Here is a 16154-nt window from a genome sequence, read left to right as displayed (position 1 = left end):
GATGGAACTTTGGGGGATGAAGTACGTGAAAGGGTACAGCAGGGAAGGAAGGTTGTTGGCACACTGAAAGCAGTGATGAGAAATAGGGAGGTGAGTATGGATGTTAAGAAGTCTCTGCATGATGGTATTGTGATCCCTACCCTGACGTATGGAAGCGAGGCGTGGACCTTGCAAGAGGGGAACAAGTCAAGAGTGAGAGCAGTGGAAATGAGTTACTTGAGAGGAGCATGTGGAGTGACATGGAGGGACAGGTTGACGAATGAAGAAGTGAAGGAACGTTGTGGGGTAGATGTGGATGTGGTTGAAAAGATTAGGAGAAATACACTGAGGTGGTTTGGACATGTGGAGAGGATGGAGAGTGAAAGACTGACTAAGAGGGTGTATGTGGGTGAGGTGGAGGGAGGGAGAGGGAGGGGTAGACCGAGGATGAGGTGGAGGGATGGAGTTGAGAGGTATATGAGGGAGGGGGGGGTGAGTTGGGGGGAGGGGAGTCAAATGGTGGGTGACAGAGTGACTTGGAGGCGTTTTGTCTGCGGCCACCCTTTGCGGGATTAGGGCGTCGGGCTATAGATAGATAGATAGACTAAGAATATAAACGGGCAAAGTATCACGAGGTATATGAGAGAGGGGTGTGAGCTGGGGGCAAGGCTGCAAAATGACAGGAAAGGGTGACATGGCGGGGGGATTGAGGCATCTGGCTATACGGATAAAAAACGTCATGATACTGAAAGGAGTAGGTACGGTATACAGTCCAGACCTCATCCACAATGATACAGAGACCATTTGATACAAGGGAAATTAGGAGTTATTCATCAAATCTTTCCTACAGCCACTTTTTTTGCTGTTTCTACTGCCAGATGACTTAAAACCACCTCACTCTGTTGCTTAGTATTTGATTTTTTCTGCTACCTTCGGACTGACTCAGCTTTTGAGAGACCTCATGTGGTGAAGGGGTTAAGGAAGGCTATATCCAACCCTCCCAGCTTCACAAGTCTCTCCTATTGGTCTGGAGGCAGTGAGAAAGAAATATACAACATGGTAAGAGATTGGAGGGGCTAAGAGAGAGGAAATATCATGTGTAATTAGAAAGCTAGAGGAGACGTATTTTGCATGCTTGGTTGTCATATTCCAAACATACACATGCACGCACGCATGCACACACACACACACACACACACTCTCCATCTCATCTAGCTACACACACACACACACACACACACACACACATACACAAACTTTCTCTCTCTCTCTCTCTCTCTCTCTTCCTAACAAGGCCATTCATATTACAACCTATCTGAGAGAAGAAAGTCACTATATTGCTCAACACAAGCCTTACAAGCTATGTAAAAATTAATAAAATAATTGTTATCTCTTAAGTACTAGTGCATAACGACATTAAGTACATATAAATATCTTTACACTAAAACCTAACTGTCTTTTAAAATCAAAGCATTAACCCATTGAGACTGAGGACATTATATTTTATTCCTGCTATTTTATTTAATTACTATTTTATTTATTTTACTATTACTTGTATTTTATTTTATTCTTGCCATTAGAGGAGTCTGCTCAGCATGAGAGAGACTTTGAGACTGAGGTTAGGTATGGGGTGGCAGAGGGTTAGTGCCCCTCTCTGTAAAACAATTAACTCAAAGACAAACAGCCACCTCTTATAAGATTCTGGTGTCTGGCTATAGATAGATAGACAGATAGACAGGTTAGGTACAGTCTTTTAATATCCCTTTAATATGAGAGCGCTTACATAATAATTTAACTCACCTGGAGGAAGAAAGAATATTGTTTTAAAAATATACTAACTATGGGATGAACTGCCACCCCTTTATGGGATTGTGGCGTCTGGGAATAGAAAGAGATAGACAGAAAATACGAACGTCCTAAGGAAAGGATATAATATTAAATAATACTGGTAATAAAGTCCTCTGACAAGAATATAGTTTGAGAAGTTAATTATGTCTTTAAGCAAAAATAATGACAAGAATATAGTTTGAGAAGTTAATTATGTCTTTAAGCAAAAATAATAATAATAATAATAATAATAATAATAATAATAATGCCCTCTAGCATGCACACAATTACTAAAAATTACAATGTCCTCAGGCAGAAGGGGTTAATGTAACAATTCTATTCAGATACAAAAAAGTAAATCACATGTTAATCGATGTGCAGGGGAGCAGAAATCTACCCATCCACTTAAAACAAAAATCAAATTAAAAAAAATATATATACGCTGAAGTTTTTCACGATAAATAAATTCTGGATAGTCAGGCAATATCACTTCTTGTCATGTTGTACCAGAATATTCATGAGCAAAGTTTGTGTGGAAATGATAAGTCTAAATAGGAACATACGAAGGACAAAAGTGTATGTAAAGATACTGGATTCTGGGCCACATTCTGAGCGACTCTTGGAGACCTCAACACCTCTTCCTCAGTGGTTTATTCTCCACATGACACCTTAACCCTCCTGTATGATACTGAGGAAAATGTGTCAATATTAAGACGATACAGGTTAAACGTCTGGCCGATTGGCATCCAAGGGAATGACCGCGAAACACTAGATTGCAGCCAAAGGGTTAAACAACACAGAGGAGAATGTTAAGATGCAATAGGCAAAATAAATCACCAAGCAAGAGACGTTAAGAAGCCTGTGCCACCAAGATATGATTTGTAGGAGAAGTCAAGGAAAAGTCAACTGCATGATGATTTAAAAAAACGTCTGTGCTTTTTATCTAGCTGAAATCTCAATGGCCAACAATTTTATCATTTTAAGTACACAGAGTCCTTGTTATGGCAATGTCTGATGCTCTTTTGGTGTTATTAAGTTGCCATATAATTCTTTAAAGTTTTTCATTCATTCATTCATTCATTGCCAGACGCCATGTATCCCAAACAGTGTGGCCAAGGGCTTAGAGTTAATTGTTTTACAGGGAGGGGCACTAATCCTCCACCAACCCCACTTGACACGTAGGGAGAACGTTATGCCAACAGCATCTGGTGTTCCCAGGCGGTCACCCATCCAAGTACTAACCAGACCCAACGTTGCTTAACTTCGCTGATCGGACGGGAAGCGGTGTACTCAACGTGGTCTTTAAAATTGCCAGTTAAATTTCCACTGTTCCGATACATTGAAAAAACTGTGCAATTTTGGAACATATTTTCAGCTTACTATGAGGACTATTGGTACTTGTCCTGTTGTAAAATATTGTGTATAAAAATTGGTTTAAAATTTACATTATATCAGTGAGCCAAACAGAAAAAATGGCATTACAGAATCTAGTGGCTGACTAATTTACCATTCTATTTTGAAAGCATGAAAACAGAAGCATCCCAATGCCTCATCCTTAACAATTTATTTTTGGATACGGCTGGTTAATATTCTTTTGTATGTTATTTATGCAGAGTAGGGAAGAATTTATGTAACCCAGAAGAAGACAGTTAGGTGTAAGAAGCAAAATAAATTGCTAAGGAAAATGAGTTAGGGAGCTTTGTGGATACAGCTGGTAAATATTCTTTTGTATGTTACTTATGCGGAGTACGGAAGGATTTATGTAACCCAGAAGAGGGCAGTTATGTGTAAGAAGCAAAATAAATCGCTTAGGAAAAGGAGTTAGGGAGCTTCTTTAACCGACGAAGATGCCGACCCCAAAGTATGACCCTAAATATATCCGGTACAAGGGCGTCACCACTAATCATTACGACTTCTCCTCCTCCTTTAGGAACTTGAACACGTCGGTATCATCCAGACACAGCTCGGCACGCTCCCTGATCTCCTGTAGGGTATAGTCCTTCAAGAGCTCCCCATTTTCAAAGACGGGGACCAATACATTCTGAAAGGCAAGGGTAACACGTGGGCTTGTATTCTCGGGTTTGGTTAAGGACGCTCCCTAACACCCCTTCCTCACCAACTAATTTTGGGATATGGCTGGCTAATATAGTTTTGTACATTACTTGTGGAGAGTATGGTGAGATCAGAGCAATTTAAGCCACAGAGATGAGGACGGCAAGGTGTAAGAAGAGAAACTCGTAGCTTAGGGATTTTTGGATATGCATGGCTAATATAGTGCTGTACGTTACTTATGCTGGGTATGGTGAGATTAGAGTGATGTAAGCAACAAAGAAGAGGACGGCAAGATGTAGGAAGCAAAATAAATAGCTTAGGGATGTTTGGATATGGCTTCCTTATATTGTTTCCTATGTTACTTATGCAGGGTATGGTGATATTAGACTGATCTAAGCAACAGAAAAGAGCACAACAAGGTGTAAGAAGCAAAATAAATGGCTTAGGAAGAGGTGTCAGGGAGCTTCCTTAACTGACAAAAATTTGGGCCATGGTAACTCACTCCTATATTAACACTCTGGAAATGACAAAAATACTTAATATACCACAGGATGACACATGATGAAGGAGTGATGTGTTATATTATTTTTAACCAGAAGAATTTTTAGGATGTGACTGCATGTTTATGTTTGCAGTGACATGAATGTATTGTACTGTGTGTCAACAAGTGGGTTGGCGGAGGGTTAGTGCCCCTCCCCATAAAACAACTAACTCAAAGACAAAGCGCCACCCCTTGTGGGATTATGGCATCTGGCTATAGACAGATAGATAGACAATACTTGGTTTCCTTGCAGTGTATCAAAAAGGCTTAAATGCTACTAAAACTCAAAAGAAATGTATCAGAATTGGTATATAAACTTGCAAAACATTCTTGTGAGTGAAACAAAGCTGCTCATTCATACACACAGGCAGTGAGATCAAATATTAATGAGGATTGGCATTACAAGAAACACCTTATCATTATAATGTTCCCCCCCCCCACCACCTCATGAGTTTATCTAGCTTATAGGACATCTCTTGGAGTGCATGGGTTTGGAAGAGTTACCCCTCACCCCTCCACTACATAACATTTCCCCTAATCTAAATAAAGCTTCGGATGGTAGCAGGTATACTGAGAGAGAGAGAGAGAGAGAGAGAGAGAGAGAGAGGGAGAGAGAGAGAGTAATAATAAAAACCACATAAAAAATTTCTCTTCCATTCTCTTAATACTGAAAGTGACAAGATGATATTTGATAAACCAAACCCCCACTCTCTCTTCGGTGAAACACGGACTTCAGGGAGGATCGGTATATGACAAAGCAAAGGGAGAAAAGAAGAGCCACCTGTGCATTTCAACTTGTAGCACATATTTCAAAATGGCATATAAAAAAACTCATTAATTCATTCAAAATATAAAAAAAATCTATCTATCTATCTATCTATTGCCAGACGCCATAATCCCGTAAGGGGTGGCCATTTGACTTATTTGTTTTACAGGGAGGGGCACTAACTCTCCACCAACCCACTTGTTGACACGTAGGGAGCCTGTGTGGTGTGGTTATATGGTTACCACCCAGCGCTGTAAATGGTTTCTTGGCTTACAGGAAACCATTTGGCTTGTCACTCAATGTAAAGCCACCTGTAAAGGAAAGAAAATAAGAAGTGACAGGAAAGATGGAAGAAATAGGAAGAGAGGAGGGCAGGCACAGAAAAGGAGTGATAAAGGCTAAGGAAGAAGTAGGCAACACTACATCAAGTGAGTGGATGATGGTTGCCACCACCTACCACTAATAAAAAAAAATAAATAAATAAAACTAACAAATATAGAAACTGGTATCACATACAGTAAACTAACAGTAACAATATGGTAGAAATATAAATGGGTAATATGAACATGGAAACACTTGAAACTATAAATATGGCAGTAAACATAGTGCAGCCCAATACTTTTACTGCAGTGTGGGCAGGACAGTGATGTAACAACATGAATGGAAGCTTGTCAACATTCAAAAAGACTGTCTGCCAATTCATTTATATATATATATACTGTCAGGTGTGAAAGGACTGAACTTGCTGGTGAGTCTCTTGAGTGTGTGGAAGAGTTCTGTTATTTGGTAGACATGTTATGTGCTGAAGTGGGGCTGGAGCTTGCTCTGTGGCTAGAGTGAGGAGTGGTTGGAGGAAGTTCAGGGAGTTGTTACCTCTCCTGACATTGAGAAAGCTCTCCCTCCATGCTAAGGGATCTTTGTATGCAGCATGTGTTAGAAGTTTAATGCTGTATGGTGGTGAGACCTGGGCAGTAAAGAATGAGGATATTTGCAGGCTCAAACATACAGAAATGACAATGATTAGTGGATGTGCAGTGCGTCCCTGAGTGTCAGGCCTGGGGGGGCTAGGTTTACAATGGAAGGGCTGAGGGGTAGGATGGGACTGGAGTGTTTTGGTATTGTGATAAGGAGAGGTAAATTTAGATGATTTGGGCATGTGGAGAGGATGGGGGATGATAACTGGGTGCAGATCGTGAGAAGTGTTAATGTTAGGGGTTGGGTTGAGAGAGGTAGACCGAAAAAGACCTGGGACGAGGTCATTGAGTGTGACCTCAAGGATAAGGAACTAAACAGGGCTGCTGCCAGAGATCGAGCAGCATGGACAGCCATCATTAGGTGACTGAGGCCGATGCATGCAAGCATGTTGCAGCCTTCAAAAATGAACAAAAAACAAACAAAATTCAGGTACTGTAAACATGCTGACCTCAAGTGTTTGGTCAAAGATCTTTAATTACTGCACCTCAGTCTCATCCATTTTTAGCCAACAAACTGTCCTCAAGTCACAGAATACAGTCTGTAAAGTGCAAATACACAAAAAGGATAAAAAGGTTTTTAGTGATTGGAACACACAATATGGCAGGCTTTACAGTAAAATCTTCCATTTACTTGCTTGGATCTAGTGCCTGAAAAGTTATACAATCACACTGTGCCAAAATTAGGTTCCTTTACATCCTAACTGGTCCTGCTGAATGGAAAATTAAATCAGTGCTGGTGAATATCATCAGCCTGGCTCTTTATAAACCCCTAGAGTGAACCTTCCCAGTCAGCAAAGTGTACATACATATCAGACTCCCCTGTCCAACCTGCACGTCAGCTGTCTCTGAGTTCCCATTCATTTATCCCCAATTTGCTTCTAAAAAATGACAGAGGATATGAAAAAGGGAAAGTAACTGAATATGTGGCAAGGCTGTAATAGGGTACTTGATCTTTGGGTCAGTAAAAGGAGAGTTTTATTCTAAAACCTGCCAATTCAATGGCCTCTTAAAATCCAGCCCTTGAAATGCTAAGATTCTCAACTGATGGAGAAGCCCAAAGGATCACGAGTTCCCAAATACCATTCAGATAAAAACATTGGTAGGTTTGCAAAATAAATGTAGTCTAAGTGGTTGAAAGGGGATTAATTAAGCTGACAACTTTATAGCTGTGGAGCCACCACAAGCCTAGACCCTTTGGTTGAAACAGGTAAAAGGTAAGATCATCCCAGGGTGAGTCTTGCATTTCAAGCAGGCCTTTTGGACATTCCACAGATGGCCTCACGGCTGAGACCTCTTGGAATTGAAGCAGTCTCAATCATACCACAAAGACTTTAAAACTAAGAACTAGTATAGTAACTGAAGCCCTCAAACAGCATGTTGCAACCTGTCCTCTGGCAGCCAATACTGATGTAATTTTAACTGTCTTCTTTTCAACTGAAGTGATCAGCATGAATGGGGGGTCTAATCAAACACAATATGGATGTGCAGTATAGCTTTTCAGGCAATGGATCCTGTCAGGCCACAGAGTTGAAGCACATGATTCATCAATACAGATCTTTGTCTCAAACTTTATCTGTACAGTAAGTAATAATTCGTAAAACTCTACTTCATTTATCATACCATTCCTGATACAAAGCTGCCCACCTGACTGTGTGCTTGGAAGACGACTGCCTCTGTGATGTGTTGTGGTGTGGGTGGCAAAGGCTGATGAGAAGGAATGTGACAGAGAGGCTGAGAGGAGTAAGAGACTGAAGGCAACTTAGCAGGTCTAACAGGAACACAAGAAGTGTTTTGGGTATTCTGACTGGGAAGACTATGTTTGGCATTTTGATTGGGAAGACAATGAGTATTTTTGGTATTCTGAATAAGACTAGTATTTTTTTGTGTGTTTTGATTGGGAAGACAAGTGCTTTTGTTAATCTTATGTTTGTATTTCAGTTTTGTAGACTGGGGTGGAAGACATCCCATTTGCTTAAAAGGCAAGGAATTAATGCAAGACTGACTGACTAGTGAGCCGTTAGAATGTGCCTTGTATGCCATGGAGCCAATACAAGACTGATTGTTTACTGAATCGCCGGAATTTGACTCATGTACCCGACGTTCTCTCTGTGGCATGGAATTCTCATCTCTGTAGAGGACATAGGAGGAATAGAACCCACAGAAAGAGGAGAAATAAGTGACTGAGACCTTCTTAGTCAGTTTATCACAGGCAAAGGAGGAGAGGTTAAGAGGGGGTACACATTCAGGTCGCCCCTGTTCAAGAAATGGGCAGAAGTGAAGGTGTGGCCTGATGGACGCTTGTATTGCTTCGCAGACGCAGGATGCCTGGCCCACCAGCACGAGGAACAATGTGTTATAAGAGTAACTGATGACTGGATGGGTTATGGAGTTACAAAAAGGCTCTAAATAATCATTACATGTATGATCAACGTACAGTAAGTCCTCATTATCTGCATGGAGAATTTTTTTTTTTACTTTTATTTTGCCCTTATGTCCAAAGTAAATTTTAAAATGATTGCCTAATAAAGATCCCCAGTTACCTACAAAGCTTAACTGCTGTATGGAAAAAATGTAGGATATTTTGGAATGCAACCCTGACATATAATGATGACTTACTGTATTGTATTTTGTAATGCTTGTTTACATCTGTCATAGAGAAGCACTAACTCTCCAAACACAGTACTGCAAAAAAATGATGAAGACATGATGATAAAGTCAATATGATTCAGCACTGAAGCCTCAAATATTCACACCTCTTTACAGCATTTCAAGCCATGATTAACAAAAACCAATATATAGTAAATCACCGGGCATGCAGTAAATGGGCAGATAAAAATTAATTAGTAAACCAATCACATAAAACATAAGCATAATACTCTTTAGCACATATGGCAATTTAATGAGATATAATAATAATACAAATAATGAAATAAAAATGCAAGTCCTCCCTCACTTACAAACAGTCAAGTTACAAATTTTCACACTTATGAATTTATACTTACAGCAAAATATTCAATAAATTACATGGAATTACAAGACATATTCAACACTTTATTATAAAACAGGCATTGTGTTAATGATTTTGCCCAACTGTAAGCTAATGTAAGTGTTCTAAGCATGTTTCAAAGGCTTGGTGGGCTTGGCTAGGCTATGATGTTGGGTTGGTTAGATGATTTAAATGCATTTTTGACTTGCAAGCAGTTTCTCGGAGCATAACCCATTTGTAAGTGGGGGAGGACCCTAACATACCTTCAGCTTCTCATTTACCATCACCACCATCTTCTTTTCCCAATTTCCCATATTAAGTTTAAAATTCATGTGACTCACCATAAATGAAATAAAACTGCCCACTGTTACCCCAAATAAGCATACCTGGCACAACTATGAGTGGGCAATAACACCCTGAGGCTTCTATGACTCACCATCAACTAAGTAAAATAATTTGGTGTTTGTATAAAATTGCTGAACAGACATGGCCATGAGAGGGTTAACTAATCCCTCTGCTTTAAATATATAAACTAAATAAACAAGATTTCACTGTAGTAGCACTGGATAAGAAAAAAAAAAAGCATGAAAATAATATAACTTTGGTAATGATAACAAAAAAAAACTGAAGGTGAACAATATTTGCTAACAGCCAACCCCACTTAACAACCCAGGAAGTTATAATGGCACAAGGATAGGCTATTGTAGTTATGTTTCATTTAAAAGCCTCTCACATATTTACATGCGTTGGCCTTGGTTACATAATGGCAGCTCTCCATGCTGCTCGATCTCTGGCAGCCATCATATTCAGTCCCCTATCCCTGAGGTCACACTCTATCATCTCATCCCAAGTCTTTTTCAGCTTGCCTCTTGCAACCCTAACCCCCAGTGTTCACACTTTTCACTTTCCACACCCAGTTGCCATCCCCCATCCTCTCCACATATCCAAACCATCTCAGTCTACCCTTCCTCATCACAACACCAATACACTCCAGTTCCATACTTCCTCTCAATTCTTCCATCATAAACCTTGTCCTCTCAGGCTTTGCATTCAAGGACGCACTACACATCCACCTAATCATTGTCATTTCTGTACATTTGAGCCTGCGAATATCTTCCTTTACTGCCCAGGTCTCACTACCATACAGAAGAACCAGTAAATCTGTTTTTATAAGTAGCAATAGAGATTTAATATGCAAGTACGTATAGCTTACTGTGGAGTTCATAGCAAAAAGGATGTATGAAAAAGCAACATGAGAGAGAGAGAGAGAGAGAGAGAGAGAGAGAGAGAGAGAGAGAGAGAGAGAGTACACTGTCATTAAGAAAACCATAAGAGGCAACAGAGTACCTAGCATGGAGAAAAAAAAGAAAGAAAGAAAAAAAAAAGGCCAATACAGTACCGGTACCAGAAACAAAGCATACAGTATTCTAGATATCTACAGACAGAAAAATCAATCAATCAATCAATACAAAATGCAATATAAAAAACGTACTCACCAAAATAAAAACATGGGACATAATGTGTACTCAATGCATAAATAAAATACAATATGCCTGGTATGGGTAGTCCTTATCCCATGTCTCGGATATGCTCTAAAAACATCGCCATCTTTCCATATAAATAACACCATCCACAGGGGTTAAGCTGGCAAATAAGTTTTACAGGCGACAGAGGAATTTTAATGGAGAATTTTAGTATGGAATTTCTGCCACTTCAGCTTGACTTAATAGCAAAAAAAATAAATCTATCTAACTATTGCCAGATGCCGTAGTCCCATAAGGGGTGGCCGCAAATAAATAGCCTCCATGTCGCCCTGTTCCCCGCCATTTCACTGCCCTGCTAAATAAATCTATTGCCGGATACCGTAATCCCGTAAGGGGTGGCCACAAACAAATAGCCTCCATGTTGCACTGTCCCCTGCTATTTCACTGCGCTGCTCCCAGTTCACACCCCTCTCTCTCATATACCTCTCCACTCCATCCCTCCATCTCATCCTTGGCCTCCCCCTCAGTAAATAAATAAAAATAAAGAAAGAAAGAAAAATGAACACATAAAAAGGATTCTAATAACAACGATTTACTGTGCAATCAACTAAAAAAATCAGTTCACCTCTCCTGCTCATTTCTCATCACTGGATTCATAAATGCCTGAAGGAGATGTAGTGGATAATGGAGAAAATTTTGACCCATAAATGGATGATAATATGCACTTAATTACAGTTCTGTCCACCCTCATTACATGATTGTTCATTATACAATCATTCACCTATGGGATCAATAAGAATTTAGAACCTTTATTGTTTAACCTTTTTTTTCCTTCTACGACTGCTGTGATGCCAAATTTCTCATTATACGATTCTTTTTCTTGCTTACGTGCTTTCTACAACACTAAATACTTGTAAAGCTGGTCATAATTTCTCGTTATACGACTCTTTTTCTCGCTTATACGCTTTCTACAATGCTAAATACTTAAACAGCTGGTCATAAAATAGAAGGGCATGCTGTACAGACAGAGATGAAACAGACACAGAAGAGGTGAACTGACTTTAGAATCTGACTCTACATAATGGACTGAAAAGAAATGAGACAAAATTAAGTGACTAACCAGCTTGGGGTCGGCCTCGGCGTGCTGTACAGTTGTGTACGATCCACCGAGGTGATGTAGTGCCAGACGCCCCCTTTTACTGGTCTTGCCTGGATCTGTGACTGGCTCTTTGTAAACGTCAACACCCTCACCATTGATGGTCGCATGGCTGCACTTGTAGGCACACTTCTGGGTGTCTCGATCAACCTGGGAATAAGTAGTGTTCATTACTTTCTTCACCATCATCGTCATCATTTTCAGTTCTTTTTTTTAGTTTACTCCTGCAGATCATCATCATCATCATCATCTGCCATTACAAGTCCACTACTGAACAATGGCCTCCCTCAACCTTCTCCACGAATTCCTTGACTCTTGCAGATACCAGACAATATTATATAAGAGCCCTGGTGGTGAAGGGACTGATGACAGCTGAATCATAAAACTAAATTCTTACACTTATGACTGTTCAAACTGGAGGGATTAGATACAGTCTTCACTAATCCCTTGAACACTGAGAGACCTATTGTAAATTGAACACAGTCATCTGGAAGCACCATGAATAAATGGAAATAACACATACCTATTGTGTGCGGATTACATTGTACCTTTGACTATGGGAAATCAACCATCTTGTCTCATGATTTTAAAAAACTCAAAGGGTTTTTGGTAATACTGGCTAATAAAGAATGCGATTAAGTTTATGTACAAAATTTAAGAGTGACATATGCCACAAGTTTGTCACTGCATTTGCCTGAAGTTTTTTTTTTTATCTTAAATGTCAGGACCAACTGGCCTAACCCCAGGCTCCTCTACTCTTCATGAGGCAACATAGGATTGGATGATGGATGGAGGGATTTTTTTTTTTCAGCAAACACAAAAAAATATACTTTAATTTTTATTCACAGACAAGTTACCAGTATATGAATAAAGATGGAAGATGGCATGCTGAAATAAGGGTACCAGTATACATAATTCCCAGTCATTATGTACGGCACTTTAGCCATAATGATGAAAAAATAAAATAAATAATAACTTAAACTGGTTATTGGTCTTTACTGGGGTAAATCGTACTCACAGCTAAAACCACTGTCGAGGTATGTCAGTTTACAGGTTATGTGAAATCAATCAATCAATCAATCTCTCTCTCTCTCTCTCTCTCACACACACACACACACACACACACAGGACAGTACGAGCTTGACTCATTCTTGTAAAGATACAATTAGGTAAGAACAAATGGGTAAGCACACACACACACACACACAGAGGACAGTACGAACTTGACTCATTCTTGTAAAGATACAATTAGATAAGAACAAATGGGTAAGCACACACACACACACACACACACACACAGGACAGTACGAACTTGACTCATTCTTGTAAAGATACAATTAGATAAGAACAAATGGGTAAGCACACACACACACACACACACACACACACACACACACACACACACAGGACAGTACGAGCTTGACTCATTCTTGTAAAGATACAATTAGGTAAGAACAAATGGGTAAGCACACACACACACACACACACACACACACACACACACACACATACACACACACACAGGACAGTACGAGCTTGACTCATTCTTGTAAAGATACAATTAGGTAAGAACAAATGGGTAAGCATGCACGCGCACACACACACACACACACACACACACACACACACACACACACACACACAGAAATGGGGGTTAACAACAAGGGGTAGTCAAAATACATACCTTCTGAAGTAATGCTCCTCCACTACCAAAAGCAACATTGGCAGCAGACCAACCATGGTTCTTCAGGTTTTCCAATATGGTTCCTGAAACACAGAGCAAAGTATGGTCAGTTAAACATTAGATCAGAAAAGTGCAACAGAATAAGAAGGATCAGCACCATCCTAACTTATTATTTCAAGTAAAGGATGGAGTGAGGAAGGACTTAGAAAGAAGAACGGAGAATGTACAAAGTGGGGGAACTAGCAAGAGTAGGTCCAGTGGAATTAACTGCACATTTATTCACACACCAGTTAAAAGCTCCCACAACCCCTGCTCCACTTCACAAATACAATCATCTGCTCATATTTTCTAGGAGGGTACTTTTCCTAATGCTATACAGGAATTTCACATACACCTGATGAATAAAGTAAACAACACACCCACAAAAAAATATCCCTCCCCACACCCCTAAACCCCCATACCCCACCCCCTCCCCATAACCATACTACTCCACACACACACTATCTATCTATCTATTGCCAGACGCCACAATCCCGTAAGGGGTGGCCATATGACTTTGAGTTATTTGTTTGATGAGGAGGGGCACTAACCCTCCACCAACCCACTTGTTGACACGTAGGGAGCACGTATGGTTTGGTTATATGGTTACCACCCAGCGTTGTAAGTGGTTTCTTGGCTTACAGGAAACCATTTGGCTTGTCACTCAATGTAAAGCCACCTGTAAAGGAAAGAAAAGCAATAAGAAGTGACAGGAAAGATGGGAGAAATAGGAAGAGAAGAGGGCAGGCACAGAAAAAGAATGATAAAGGCTAAGGAAGAAGTAGGCAGCACTACATCAAGTGAGTGGATGATGGTCGCCACCATCTACCACCTACACACACACAAAACACTGACGCTTACCTATAGTTCTGTATGAGATGCCATCACCCTGGATAATTTTAAGATATGGAGGCAACATTTTGTACCCTTTGGAGTTGTCTGTTGTTCCGAACGCATTGCCGAGGATTTGCAAACACTGGAATGTAAAAAATTCAATTAGTATATGAAGTATTAATTGCAGAAATGAAAAAGAAAACACAGCAATAATCTCTGTCAATCACAACCTTGATATAAAACACACAGTAAATACAGTATGGCATTGTTACTCTCCTTGGTGTAGGCTCCACTTAATCTACAAATATCAAATGGTGCAAACACACCCTCTCATCTTAAATGTCAGGACCAACTTGCCTAGCCCTGGGTTCCTACACTCCTCATTGGGCAACATAGGACTAGATGATGGATAAATGGATGGCAAACACTCTCTCGCTCTCTCTATCCTCATAACTGGATTTACATGGACATCAAAGCTTAGTGCTAATACAATACATACCTTAAGCACCACAGATGCTGGGTCTCCACTGTCAGGCCTTATACACACAGCACCTCCCTCTCGACCTCGCTTCACCACCATGTCCCGCAGTTCCTCACCCCACACCTTCTCACAGCACTCCCAGATGTTGTATGAATCACTCACACACGCAATTGTACCTTGATACCAAAACAAAAAATCAGTGTCAACATCCTTGTAGGAAGCTTAAAAGTAACTGATGTGCTTCATGTCACTGCAGCCCAGCACTCATCTGAAATGTCAACCTAGTCTACTGTAAGCTAGTATGTACCTTTTTCAGTTTTCCATCTTCTTTCAGGGGAGAGGAAGATGATGGGCATTTGTATAGCCAGGCAGTACAGCCACTTGGTCATACTGGAGCTACTAGGTGAAAATATCCCTCTCCAAGAACAGTATATCATCAAATACAATTATCATACTGTACAGCAGAGTTGGAAGCATGGAACAGTTATCATTACACTTACACCAAGCAAGCACCCAACACATCCTTCTCTGCACAGACCCATGACACTACTTAGTACATCATTCAAGGCAACTGAATGCCTCACTCTCAACAAAGTCACACCTCATGTTCCCCTTGCTCCTTCACAACATGGATTTACAGCACTACATTCCACAAACACCTCACACACTTATCAAATAGCACCAACACTGTGACACCTACACAATGCACAATCCTCACAAGAACAAGACATAAATAAAGCCTTCAATGCCATCCTCCAATGCCAACTAATCACTAAGATATAAAACATAAACATGGAGCATAGCAAGAAAAAATGGCTTGCCAATTATCTATCTGGCACAGAATCACATTACATTCCAGGGCAGCTCATCACAAACACAAAATTTCCCAAATGGAATATGACAAGGTGCCATTCTCTAACTCTGACTCTTTGACCACATAAGATTTTATTCCAAGCTTCGGAAAGCACTCTGGAGGTGATGGGGTTAGTGAGGGTTATATCCAATCCTGATTGTTGATTTGATGGTGCCTGTGTTGCTCAAATGGAGGAAATAACAATCACATAAAGATGATGTGTGCACAGTAAAGATTCAATAGCTTCATGGTGCTGGGGAGGGCATCATATGACTTGCTCCACTGTCCAATTACACAAAAGTCCCTTAACTCCCTCCCTATCCCCCAAAAGGATGGTGGTGGACTGCAGGAGGAAGGTAACTTAAGCCTGCACTCTACCCGCTTGACAATACAGATGGGCCTGAGGCAACAACAACTTTTACAACCCAACTTAGACCCTTTCTATGTCTGGAGAGAGTCCACGAGCCGGACGGAAGTTATTTTCCCCTCACAATAAAC

The 16154-nt window shown here is 40.3% G+C and overlaps 1 protein-coding gene and 1 pseudogene across 1 annotated transcript in view; both read right to left on the bottom strand.

The window, feature by feature from the left end:
• Positions 1 to 2999: 2999 nt before the first annotated feature.
• On the bottom strand, positions 3000 to 3119 carry LOC145417293 (5S ribosomal RNA; annotated as a pseudogene).
• A 385-nt stretch (positions 3120 to 3504) lies between these two features.
• Positions 3505 to 16154, bottom strand: part of LOC145417177 (nicotinamide phosphoribosyltransferase-like) — a 33044-nt gene continuing 20394 nt past the window's right edge. Inside the window, exons 8-12 of the mRNA XM_080285955.1 lie at positions 14822 to 14979; positions 14350 to 14464; positions 13450 to 13532; positions 11730 to 11915; positions 3505 to 3847 (exon numbers count right to left, since the gene is read on the bottom strand). Of these exons, the coding sequence (XP_080142081.1) occupies positions 3713 to 3847; positions 11730 to 11915; positions 13450 to 13532; positions 14350 to 14464; positions 14822 to 14979 (677 nt within the window). The 3' untranslated portion in view covers positions 3505 to 3712. The remainder of the gene's footprint in view (positions 3848 to 11729; positions 11916 to 13449; positions 13533 to 14349; positions 14465 to 14821; positions 14980 to 16154) is intronic.

The sequence above is a fragment of the Coenobita brevimanus genome, chromosome 109 (assembly GCF_032717465.1).
Source record: "Coenobita brevimanus isolate Jiangsu-jjx chromosome 109, ASM3271746v2, whole genome shotgun sequence".
Lineage (NCBI taxonomy): Eukaryota > Metazoa > Arthropoda > Malacostraca > Decapoda > Coenobitidae > Coenobita > Coenobita brevimanus.
The sequence above is the reverse complement of the archived record's forward strand: the minus strand, read 5'-3'. Positions and strand labels throughout refer to the sequence as shown.